At 40.7% G+C, this 12,508-nt stretch overlaps 1 protein-coding gene and 1 long non-coding RNA gene across 3 annotated transcripts in view; one reads left to right on the forward strand and one right to left on the reverse strand.

The window, feature by feature from the left end:
- The window catches only part of MAP1B (microtubule associated protein 1B), an 84,326-nt gene extending 80,284 nt beyond the window's left edge, over positions 1-4,042 (forward strand). For both annotated transcript variants that reach the window (XM_020790227.3, XM_078386411.1), the window contains exon 7: positions 768-4,042. In XM_020790227.3, coding sequence (XP_020645886.3) covers positions 768-923 — 156 coding nt within the window. In that variant the 3' untranslated portion in view covers positions 924-4,042. The remainder of the gene's footprint in view (positions 1-767) is intronic.
- Positions 856-6,968, reverse strand: LOC144587062 (uncharacterized). Its single transcript, XR_013542230.1, has 2 exons — positions 4,121-6,968; positions 856-4,064 (listed from the first exon to the last, which is right to left on the reverse strand). It is a non-coding gene; the product is annotated as an uncharacterized LOC144587062 (long non-coding RNA).
- Positions 6,969-12,508: the final 5,540 nt, after the last annotated feature.

Raw genomic sequence — 12,508 nt, forward strand, 5'->3', positions numbered from 1 at the left:
TAGGCCTCCTGCTACTGGCAAATTAAAACGTGAAAAGTGAATAACCACAAGAAGATGGAGAAAGCCGATTAAACTGAAGTGTTAGGAAGCTGCTTTTATTTGATAGCCATCTGTGTCTCTTCGAGATTTTTCTAGTCAAAACAAAGGAAAAAGAGTTTGTTAACGCACGTTGATGACTTTTGAAAAATAAATAAATCAGTAAATGATATATTTAATGGGGAAAATATTCCCACCTCTTAATTCTCCCCAGTTATTTCTGTAACTAGGAAAGATGAGCTGAATATTTTTAGTTGATTAATTGTATGTTTATTAATTTTTCAAACTGTAAATAAATTTTAAAAGTATTGTAACTTCACAACTTTTAGAGATAGTGAAGGAAACTTAAAAGTGGAATTAGACATGGTGAAGATGGGCTCCCATCTTGACATGCAAGTCACCCAACATAGTAAATCATCACTGCATATGTAACTCTCACGGCTCTCCTTCCGGGTGGTTTTGGTAATTTCTGCTTCCTCCTCTTTCTAAGGCTTTAGTTGTAGGTTTTATCCATTGGAGCCTAAATTTGGCAGGGTTATCAGGGAAAAAGGAGAGATGGTAGAATGCATCACTTCCATTCTCCTGATTTAGCAATCCCTCCACATCAGCATCCTTCAAAAAAGATTATTTCAAAAGTGTGATAATTTGAATTAAGTACAAAGACTTACAATCCAAGTCCATGCTCTTAACTCATTGATTATATCTGCTGTTCCTTTATTCTTGCATTGTAGGTGACTTTAATCCCAACTCATGATTCAGAAGTGATGAGGGAATGGTATCAAGAGACCCATGAAAAACAACAGGACCTTAACATCATGGTTTTGGCAAGCAGCAGCACTGTTGTGATGCAAGATGAATCCTTCCCTGCATGCAAGATCGAACTGTAAAAAAAAAAAGAAAAGAAAAGAAAAAGCAATGCATCACAACTTTAAACTTTGTTTCCAGAAATATCTTCGATTTGAAAACATCTTTTCTAAAAATATAATGCATCTAATTCAGCTGCCGAACTATATATACCTGCCAAATGCTATACTATATCACAGTGATGGAAGTCACTAATTGTTTTTTTTTTAATTTGCCCCAGTCTTTGCTGATTGCTAAGGGAAATAACAGTATTCCCAACCATAGGGTTCAAATTACTGCAAACACTGCAGATCCAGACTCATCTCTGTTGAAAACTTGGAAACCATGCACTAGCAAACACTGCTGACTTCTGCCAGATTAGGGGCATTTGCCCTTGAGAGAGAAACCCAGGGAGAAAGAGAGAGAGAGAGAGAGAGAGAGGTAGAGGAGAATGAAATCATTAGTTCTGCATTATTGTCAAAGCAATCAATGTATTGCTTCCTACAGTTGCCCATCACAAAAAGAAAGAAGTATGTTTGCATTAGTCTGAATTATGGCAAGAGTGGTGATTTTTAATTTAGTGGCAAATTAGCTTGGAATTCAAGCAAAACTGAGCGTGGCTTTGAAAGGACAGGAGGTCTAAATGCACTCACTTGCTGTTAGCAACTTCATTTTTGATGCTTCACATACACACCTCACATAAATCTCTTAGGCAATACTGTGCAAGCAGTTTGAACTCCATTCAGTCTGACATGCAAACATGTTGGTCTAAGGCATGCTCCCATCTAGTCTTCTCAAATTTGACGAACCTTGCATGCTGAAACACCTGAGTCCCAGTCAAGTTTACTGAAGCGAAATACCAAAGCAGTTGGGAGTACCTATGGTAGACAATTTGCCTTAGAAAGTAACTTGAATGTACAAAGATACTTGATGCACTTATTTTTTAATGCAAGATGGCAAGTTTATAAACCATCTATTGTAGGATTATAGATACACACCAGTACAGAAGTGTGTGTGTGTGCATGTGTGCTAATGCAAACCTCTCTGATTGGTCAAACAGCTTGGTGCTATGAATTATGTGTGTAAGTGAACACTTCATTAGTGCACTTGAACCGCATCTTTTTTTGGGGGGGGGAAGTTCCCCCCCTTCTTTTTTCGCTTTTTGGAAGCATGCAGGAAGGGTGCCCAGTGTCCTAAATGTAAACCTTAACAGATACAGTCAGAATGTTGCGAAAAGGTTCTCTGCGCATCTGTATAGTCCTCTCGAAGCCTTCGTCTTCACGTTATTTTGACTGTTAATTTAAGAGTGAATATGGGAACAAATGTACAGAAGAAATTTTTTTAGCTCTGCATGAACTTTTAATAGATGAATTTTTAAACAGAAGTTTCATTTACAGGAAAATGCACAGAAAAAAAATTTTTTAGGCGGAGGCAGGTTTTTTAGTAGTTTTGTAAGGCAACGCATGATGTTGTTTTGAGGTCCTGGTGAGAATGAAATACGATATAGCAGTAGCATATTCACTGAAGACAGTTAGGTGTCGAAGATTCCTGTGAAGGAAGTAGGCTAACAAACATTGTTACATGTTAGTGATCTGAGGACAGAAAGGTTAGCTGGCAGCCTAGGCTCTGGGCTTGCCCAAGGATACAAGCAACCTCAAGCGGTCATTTTTGGCAGTGGTGTTTTGTGTGGGATCAGTGAATGGAGTCCATGTTTGGAAGTTTCTCAACAAGATCCTTTTTGATGCTTTGAGTGATCCTGCAGTGTACTTCACAAGCCTGCCCAGTGCTGCTGATTGGAGTAACAGAGAGTATCCTTCTTGGGCCAACTTTACGTAGAGGAAATCAGCTTGAGGAAGTTTAAGACGGGCCATTTGTCTTCCCAGCATTTGCAGTTCCCTTTGAAAAGTAGAGCCAGGGCTGTGTAGATGTTGCAGTTCTATGAGAAGACCACAGAAAGGCTGTCGATTGTGGTCCTGGCCACCTAACTCAACTCTCAAGAATCTCCGCTGCCATGTTTTTTAAAGCAAAGTTTTAAAACCATGAAGTTAAAGAAGAAGGCAGAGACTATTCTGATCAGGGTTTCTGGCAATCAGAGATTGCAAGTATGCATTATCTATGCGGGTTGCAGAATTCAGTTTTAGTGGCAAAGAATTTGATCTCCCCTAATGCAAAAGTGCGCTTAGAAAATTTGAGACACAGTCTAAGTCTCTGTTTTGTTACTAAGATGGGCTCCAAGAATTAGAAAAGGATAAGATCTGTAGTAGCTGAAACCTCATAGAAACATTACTAGTGCTGGTATTAAGAGTGTTTTTGAGGACCAGACTGCATGTCCCCACTATCTATAATGATAAGCATCATGTTTTACTTTGAGGCTTTGTACAGAATTTACATAAGTTTGTTTCCTCAGTAATAGGAATTTGCACTGCTCTGTGCCAATCATTTTTGGAGAAGGCTTTTGTTCCATTTAGTGGGCAAACTGCAGCTTTTTGTTTTCTATTTGTTGTATAATTTATTTCAATTGTTAACATTGTTTATTTTTGTTTTATTTTATAGATGTGCATATACTCTGCTAATTTTAAAAAATATTTTTAAAATACTACTTCAGACCCCCTTTAATTTGGGCGATGCCGCCCTGTTAATGCTGTGAAACATGGTTTGTTAAAATGTTTTTGTGCATTTTAAAAGCCGAATATTTTACTTTTGTTTGATATTTCCAGCAATGCTGCTTTATTTATTGTTTTACCCTGGTCTTTCAACATTTCTGTTCTTGTGATCCCTTTGATTTTTATTGAAACAGTGGAAAGCACTAGTAAGTTGGGGCCCCGGTCTTTAAAAAAAAAAATCTGTATGGTTATGTTATTAAAGACAAAGGCAAGTGGAAGAATTAGAATTGCTAAACTCATTGTCACTGATGCTACATTTCTTTTCTAATGCTAATATCAGAAAGATAAGTTTGCACCCCAAGAAAGCTGTTTCCTCATAGTAGGTATAACAGAATTTCATGCAGGGCAATTGACAGATATTCAATCTATTGTTTTGCTTGTATGTGGAAGCCCAGTTGACACCATGCAGCTCAAGGGACCATATGTTGCTCCCAATATTATGCCTGCCTGCCCTTTTCCCCTTCTCTAGCTCAGCAATGGCTATGTGGTACAAATACCCAATATCTGCTGATAAGGTGCAGTCTTGAAAGTACATTTCATCTGTACCGGATCAGCCAACTCAGTATTCTCAACAAGACGTTATACGCTGGTGGCTGTGATCAGGTACTGGACAACCCGTTACTGTATTGTATCCAGAGCGTTGTTAGCTCAGTGAGTAAGAGACTTTTACAGCTTAATTACTGAGCTTGCAAATTGAGTGATTTTAGACTAGAACGTCTAGAATCTAGCAATTGCCATGCTGGCTTGGAGGATTCTGAGAGTTCTAGTCCAAAAAAAAAATGTTTATCAAGTTTTACCTAATCCCCTATTGACTTAAGAGCAAATCTCATTGAGTTCACTGGGGCTGATTTCAAATTTAGACAGCCAGGGATTGCAAGGGGCCTCATCTATCGAATTGTTGATGTAGTGCTCCATATTTAACAAAATTTATAGAATTAGTGTTCTGCATTTTTTAAACAAATTGTTTTGATGCTGAACAAAACTTAAGATATTGTTGAATATTTTTCATTACCTTCTTGCAAAAATAAAAATGGACAATTCTCCATTGTCCTGTTGATAAACAGAAGGTTGACACTTAGCTAACATTCAACTGCTTCTTTGACTGAAAAATGTTCTGCTTAAAAGAGCCATGTGTGCAGAAAATAAATGTCTGTCTTGATCCTCCTAAGAATTGGCAGCCCTCCTAGCAGAGCTTGGGAATGTTAATTTTTTGAACTATGCCGGCCATGTGGTTGGAGGTGTTTTTACTACAGTTCAAAACACCAACTTTCCCAAGCTGAACCAAGGGAAATGTGTATCAGCAGTTCAATTGAGGCAAATTTCTTGAAATCAATGTAACAGTGCAGTTCCATACTTGTCTACTCAGAAGTAAGCCCCATTGAGTCCCATGGGTCTTATGCTTAGGGTAAAAATGGTTAGGACTGCAGCCTTACTGGGGTTCAAAATTTGGCCTTAACACTCTTTCACTTTAAGCACATTTTATCACTTTCATATTATTTTTTATTGTAGAAGCAGAAAACGTGACCAGGTTTTTGTTTGGCTTTTTTTTTTTTTTTTTTTTGCATCAGATGCACTTTCTTTGATGCTTCAGAATTTCTAAAAGCCCCACTCGGCGGTTGGATGTCAGCTAACCTTTTCCTGCGTGAAAATGTGGCATTTTTTCCAAGGCTTGGGAGCAAAGATCCCGCTGTGTAGGCGCAGTCTCATTGAGCCATGCCTTCAACCATCCCCCCCCCAGCCCCTTGAGCTTCCTGAAAACTGGCTCCTGAGGATTGGTTACCCTTCCAGAGTGCCTTTTTTTTTTTTGAGGGCTGAGGAGGATGCAGTGGGTGTGACATCATTGCCTGCCATGTGCATCAGTGGAAGTGCCTTCCCCTTGAGCCACCGTAATCTTTGGAGCCAAGCCTGTGGTTATCCATCTTTTGGTTACCACATTGAGACTGCAAAAGTAAGATATGCATTTTATAAGCAAATCTCTTCTTTCAGAGACACACACAATTTCTCATGACAGCTGGTCCTAGCCTTTTGCTTCATTGTAGTTTTGTGAGAAGCTCCTCTTGACCAAATTAATATCTTGCTTGCCTGTGCAGCTAACACAATTGTGTTGGTTGCAATCATACACAATTGAGTTAGTGACAGTCAGTCAAGAACTACCATGGACATTAAGCTCTGTGGCTGGGCACAGATTAGTAGAAGAAGCATAGTTCAGACTAATATTGAGCAGTCTGATTTTAATGTGTCAATACGTGGGTGTTAAGAGCACTCCAGAAAATGCTATTACCCCTTGGTAAAATTCCCCTAATCATGGCCTTTACTAGAGTACTCTACTGCTGAATGAAATTCAGTCACATTATTCCTGATCATAGTCCATTGTCAAAGGCAAAATAGATCCTTCTTTTCCTGTGGTGGGTCTAATGACAATTCCTACCTTTTAATTCCATCTTCATGTTTTCTTTCTGGTTTTTTTTTAAACTCACATACTGTGGTGAATGGATCCAAATGTGTATATGAATGTATTTAGCTGTCTTCAATAGCTTAAGTTTAGGAACGTTGAAACATGGAATTAAGATAAATTTGCTAAGATAAATTGCCCCCAAAACTGCCCACACCAGGGAGTTTATTCTGCATTTTGGATTTATGTCATAGATCTTTCTTTTGTCCGCAGTGTAACCAGAGGTTCTTGCTCAGAGGGAAATAGTAATTTTGTGGTCTGGCATTATTATAGCAATGGAGAAAATATTATGTTTGCACTTACAAAATAAAAATAAACTTTTTTGTAAGTGCTTATTTTTTTCACTGAATAGTTGGACACAAATCAGTATAGGTACAAGCAGTTCTTGAAATGCATTTGCAGTTGCATTGCTTACCTTGTTAGAGATATTTGCTATTTAAAAAAAATGTTGTGATAATAAAATAAAAATAAAAATGCAGCATCAAAACTTTGAACATTGGGGGTGGGGGGGTGGGGAAATGCTTCTCTGCACTAAATTAGCTTAGGAGCTCCAGATGCCCAGAGTTGTGCCAATATATTCATACAAGACTGGGCTGTAATCACACCAGAAAAAGCGTAATTCTGAAGTTCCAGGATGCTTTTCACATGTTTGCATGCAGCCATTTATTCTTCCAAACCCTGGAGAGAAAGTCTTGTTGCTGGCTGAGAAGCACCTCGCACACTCCTCTCTCTTGTTCCGAATGGTCTTGTTTGTGTCAGTCTGCAGCTGTGTATGGTTTTATGTCTTATAATCTTTCATCACCTCTATTCTATCCAGTCATATCTAACGTAGAAAATTAGTTTCCAGTGAAAGTAATATGTAGTGCTTTTATGATATTTGTGTGCAATATCCCCTCTTCCGTTGAGGATATTTGATGTAAAGGAAACAAGCTCAGTTCCACAATAAAGTAAAATAAAAAAAAATAGTTCAAATAGTTTTGGTATGATTTTTGTCTTTATATAGAGGTGTAATTTTCACTCTTTTCAGATCACATCCACGAAATACACCAGTGGGATCATCTTCCAATATTGGAGGCTTGGGTAGCGGTTGCTGTAGCCAAATGATTGGGTGGCGGGTTGGGGTAGTCCATATCCATCATAACCTGCTTGTGGATTTTCAGAAATACCTGGCTGGTCATTGTTGACTAGAACTCTCACTGATCCTAGGAAACATAGCCATTCCTAAGAAGTGTTGAGCCAAGATAGTCCAAGAGCATCAAAGATGAATATTTGAATCAAGCAAGGAAACAAAAGCTTTGTTGGGGACTAAAAACACTGCAACCAATTTTACTTATGCTCAAAAGTTGACAGGCCTCCCCCAGTGCAAGGACTTCATGCATATTTCAACTAAAGCCAATAAGGAAATATACTCCAAGGATGGACAATTTGTGGTTCTCAATATGTTGGGCAGCCAGTAGTGAGCAATAATGGGAACTGCATTTTTTAAAAACTGGAGTGCCACAACTTGCCCGGCTCTTAAGATGTATCTGTCTGAGTGAGCTTAATGCTTAATTCAGTAACTTGAAATATGGAGCTCAGAAAGTCATTACTTCACCTAATGCAGAGGTACAGCTAACACCTAAAAGCAGGCTGGCAGGATGTGTGACCGAACAGGGTTTGAGCCACAGATGTTTGAGGAGCATGTAAATGGCACACATATTCCTATATTTAGTTGCAAGTGATAAGCATTGTTTCATCCCAAATAAAGGGGGGTATAAATACTTGAACATTATTGAAGGGTTCAGATTAGAGATGGGCATGAACCTTGATTTGGAGGTTCATGTTCGTTCGTAGACAGGTGCCACATGTCCCCTTCCCCTGCCTCCCTGGCCAATGTCCCACTCGCCAGCTGGGGAACGCTCCTCTCCTCTTAGGCTGTTCAGCCAGTCCATGGCAGGAGGATGGGCTTGCCAGTCCTGCCTCCTTGTCTGAGTGGGCGATGAGCCAAGGAGGTGGGGCAGCGAAGCTCGTGCTTTGCCGGTGACTGGTTGAACTACCAAAGAGGAGGACAGAGCGTGTGCCAGCTGCTGAGTGGGCCAATCCAGCTGGGGAAATCGGGGAAAGGAACATGTGGCATATCTGGTGCCATGCTTGTGAACTGGCATGAGCCTCTGAAGCGAGGTTTGTGCCTATTTCCAGTTCAAATTACAAATGCAATTCAAAACTGAAGACTGAAAAAGCCAGCTTATTCTGGAAGACATGGGGTCATGGAACTCTTGTGTCTACACACATGGAGATGAGTGCAAAAGCTGTAAGAAAAAGGCATGGGCTATAGCAAGACCATCTTTGACATCAACTGACAACATAAAATAGTCCTTAGTCATATTCTGGAGCCTGGACCTCTTTGTTTTATTCTGTTCTGAGTGTGAATAGGCTTATTAATGTCCTTTTACCAGCTGTGTAGACAGTATCTTCATTCTGGGACACCAAAACACTGACCAACCCTGCTCTGAGATGGGAGGGAAATAAATAGTGTAATTTTCCTCTTGTGAATAATGGACCTTCTCTGTTGGATTGAGTGTTGTGAATAATAGAGGGAAGGAGAGTGCTGTATATTTGCTTACTTATTCATTAAAGTATTTGGTGTCTGCTGTGAATTTGAATCAGCAATTTGCATATCAAATGAAACAAAAAAAATAACCCTTAGTGTGCAGATCTTTTGAATGCTTTACTGGACACAAAACTCCTAGTCAAGAGCTGATTGTGGATTAAAGAGTAGGGGTTCTTTAAAAGCAAGGGCACAGGGCTGGTATTTCAAGGTCTGCTTATGTATCTGTCCTTCCAAGTCACACCATGTTAAGGCATATAAGGTAAAGGTTCCCCTTGACATTTAGTGCAGTCGTGTCCGACTCTAGGACACAGTGCTCATCCCCGTCTCCAAGTTGTAGAGCCAGCGTTTGTCTGTAGACAGTTTCCGTGGGCACGTGGCCAGCGCAACTAGACACAGAACACTGTTACCTACCCACCATGGGTAGCTCACTCCATCACATGGATTCGATCTTATGACTGCTGGTCTTCTGACCCTGCAGCACAGGCTTCTGGGGTTCTGTAAAGAACAGGAGGTAATTTTCCATTCAGCAGGCAGATAAGCAAGGAGCATGCTGTAGAATTAATAATTATTTTGCATAAACCATATTGCTCTAGAGCGATTCTGTTTTGTGTTCACCTTATATGCTTTAGGGGATGTGGTGGTGCTGCGGGTTAAACCGCAGAAGCCTCTGTGCTGCAAGGTCAGAAGACCAGCAGTCCTAAGATTGAATCCACACAACAGAGTGAGCTCCTGTCGCTTGTCCCAGCTCTTCCCAATCTAACAGTTTGAAAGCATGTAAATACGAGTAGATAAATAGGTACCACCTTGGTGGGAAGGTAAAACGGCGCTCCCTAGTTATGCTGGCCACATGACAACAGAAACTGTCTTCGAACAAGTGCTGGCTCTACGGCTTGAAAAACGGGATGAGCACCGCCTCCTAGAGTCGGACACGACTGGACTAAAAATGTCAAGGGGAACCTTTACCTTTTTATCCACAATTTTGAAAAACATGCAGGAAAAAAAGAGAACCTCAAGCTTGAATCCTAGCCGGATTTGCTTGCTTGTAAGCTGCGTTTCACACAGTAGGACTTCGGAACAAATGTGTAGGATTATGCTGTGATGGTCTCATTGTTATAAAACACAGGCACAGGCCACATTTGTTTCTGTTACAGATCCCACATGAACATCAACAGATTAGTGGCACATGCAACGATTTACACATGCAGAATTGATGCAGGAATTGCATATAATGGGATTTGGTAACAGGAACTTATGTTAAGCTTCACTTGGCAAAACAAGGCCAGACCTCACCCGCAGCCCTACTTGTCTATTAGTCTTGGGTTAATGCATAGATGACCTACTATTTAAAATTTCACATAATCTGCAATGAGAGCCACACTTAGTCTGCTCCTGCAGACTGTCAGGGTTTCGTTCAGCCTGTCCAGATGTGAGCCCTCTCGCCACCCAAGGCTTATCTGGAAGGTGAAGCTCTTACAGGAAAGCAGAGAATTGGGAGCTGGTTTTTAAGAAGCCAACTGCACATATGGGGACTTCAGACATCCTCCAGATTTCTTTGAAAATTCTGGAACATAAAAAGAACAAGGCAAATACGCTCATTCCTATAAAAGCACCGATTAGGAGGGCATTTAGAGCAGACGTCTAAATGGGTGGGATATAAAGTTAATAAATAAATAAATAAAATTTAACAATGTATTTATCCTATCAATAATCATCCACATTCCAATTTAATGATTGGTCTTGCTGGGCAAATTATATAGCACCAAGAAGTTCGAAGATGAAAGCTATACTATGTTACTGGAGTTTTCTGCTAATACTGTAGATGTCATCTCCCTGTGTGCTCTTTGTTACAAAATGACAGGCATTTACCAATGCACATTACATAGGAAACTGCCTTGTACTGAATCAGACTCATAAATCCATCTGACCTAGTGTTGTCAACCCTGATTGCAGTAATGGCTCTCCCAGACCTAGCTCTACCTTGACAGCTCTGGTATTCCCTGGTGGTCTCTAATCCAAGTACTGTACCATTCTGGTCCGACCCTGCTTAGCTTCCAAAATCAGAAGAGACTGATGTGGTCAGGCTGATGTTGCTATCCACACTAGTTGATAGTGTTGCTCAGTCATATAGAGGTGCTGGGAGTCAAAAGCAGGGAAAACACTCTTCCTGTACAAATTATAGGTGCCCAGTATGCTCAAACAGCCCATGTATGCATGTGTCAAGCATTGTCAGGTCACATCTGACTTAAGGTAACCCTAATAAGATTTTCAAATGGCACTTCCAGATGGGTTTCCATGGCCAAGCACGAATTTGAACCCAGGTTACATGGTCCAAAATACAGTGGTGATGATAATCCTTCCAATCTTTGCTGGACAATGAGGTATTTTCCCCATTGGAACGCATTAAACTGGGTTTCAATGCATTCCAATGGGGAAAGGGCTTTCGCATGACAACGATAATCCGTCCCGTGAAAATCGCTGTTTAGCGAAATCGTCGTCATGCGAAAACCCTTTCCCCATTGGAATGCACTGAAACCCGGTTTAATGCGTTACAATGGGGAAAATACCTTGTCGTCCAGCAAAGATCGCCCATAGGGAAGCCATTTTGTGAGCGCCGATCAGCTGTAAAAAGGGCTGCCCTGAGAAGCATGGGTCCGGAAAACACAGGGCAGCCATTTTGCGAAGCTGAAAAAATCATCGTCTTGTGAACAAATGGTTCACGAAGCACGGACCTAATCTACATCCACCGAAAACCCCCCATTGGAATGGCTGTTTTGTGAATCGCTATAGCGATTGCAAAAAGTCATCGTTATGCGGATTCGTCGTTTAGTGGGGTCGTTGTTTAGCGAGGTACCACTGTACCATCTAGTACATTATACTATCAGCATGTATGATTTTTTTTGTATCAGATCTATAGGAATCTATACTTCACGATAGATGGATAACTACTACTGTCTCCACCCAAGGAAGTTTTGTTGCACCAGGGGCTCAACCAACTAAAGCAACACTCAATTTAAAAAAAAAAAGGTTTAATACTTGACCTAGGCATGAAACAAATGAATTCAAGATGGCAGAGTGGTGGATTGGCTATGAAAAACCAGAATCCTAGGAAGTGTTGGAAGAGGAGGGCCTGGTGAAGGCTTTATATTAGAGATGAAGGTATTTGTATACGTATATACCCGCATAGGTGGCATTAGTCCACTCACCAATCTGCCACGGATGGCACGATTCTACAAATGGCTCCGTAGCGCAGTTTGCTCGCCACTCCTGGCAGGAGGACAAGCCTTGCTGCACGGTCGAAGAGTGGCAAGCGGATCACGAGCTGCGGAGCCACTCGTAGAATCACGCCATCCGCAGCGGATCAGTGGGTGGACTGTCTGGCTCCATGGGGCTAGACCCTCATTAACGCCACCTGTGCAGGGATATTTGTATTCGTATACAAATACGAATCTCTACTTTATATAGATCAAAACAGCTCACTTGATTGTGCAGTTTTGGAATGAGTCATAAAAGAAAAATATAGAAGAGGCAAATTGGGTATATACATTGAAGAGAGGACCCTACATGCCTGTAAAATAAGACTGAAGATATGAAGGAATCAAAACTAGAGAAAAGAGGCAGATGCCAGCATTCTGATAAAATCTAAATTAGTGGAGAACAAACTATGGCCTAAATCCAGCTTTGTTCTAGCAGTAGCATTCTTCCCCTCCGCTTGCAGTGTTCTGCATTTCTGAAAAGCTAATTCCAGAGGGTATCTCTGCAGCAAGTCTCGGGAGTCCAATGGGTGGCTGCAAAAGAGTGACCACCCCCCTTCCTAATCTTGCTGACAGAAATAGCAATGTTAATGCAAACACCATACAACAAAACAAATATAAACCTAGGCCAGGTGTGGAGAACCTCCTGGAGTCTGAATCTAAACATCTAGTT

The sequence above is a fragment of the Pogona vitticeps genome, chromosome 2, assembly GCF_051106095.1.
Source record: "Pogona vitticeps strain Pit_001003342236 chromosome 2, PviZW2.1, whole genome shotgun sequence".
Taxonomy (NCBI): Eukaryota; Metazoa; Chordata; class Lepidosauria; order Squamata; family Agamidae; genus Pogona; species Pogona vitticeps.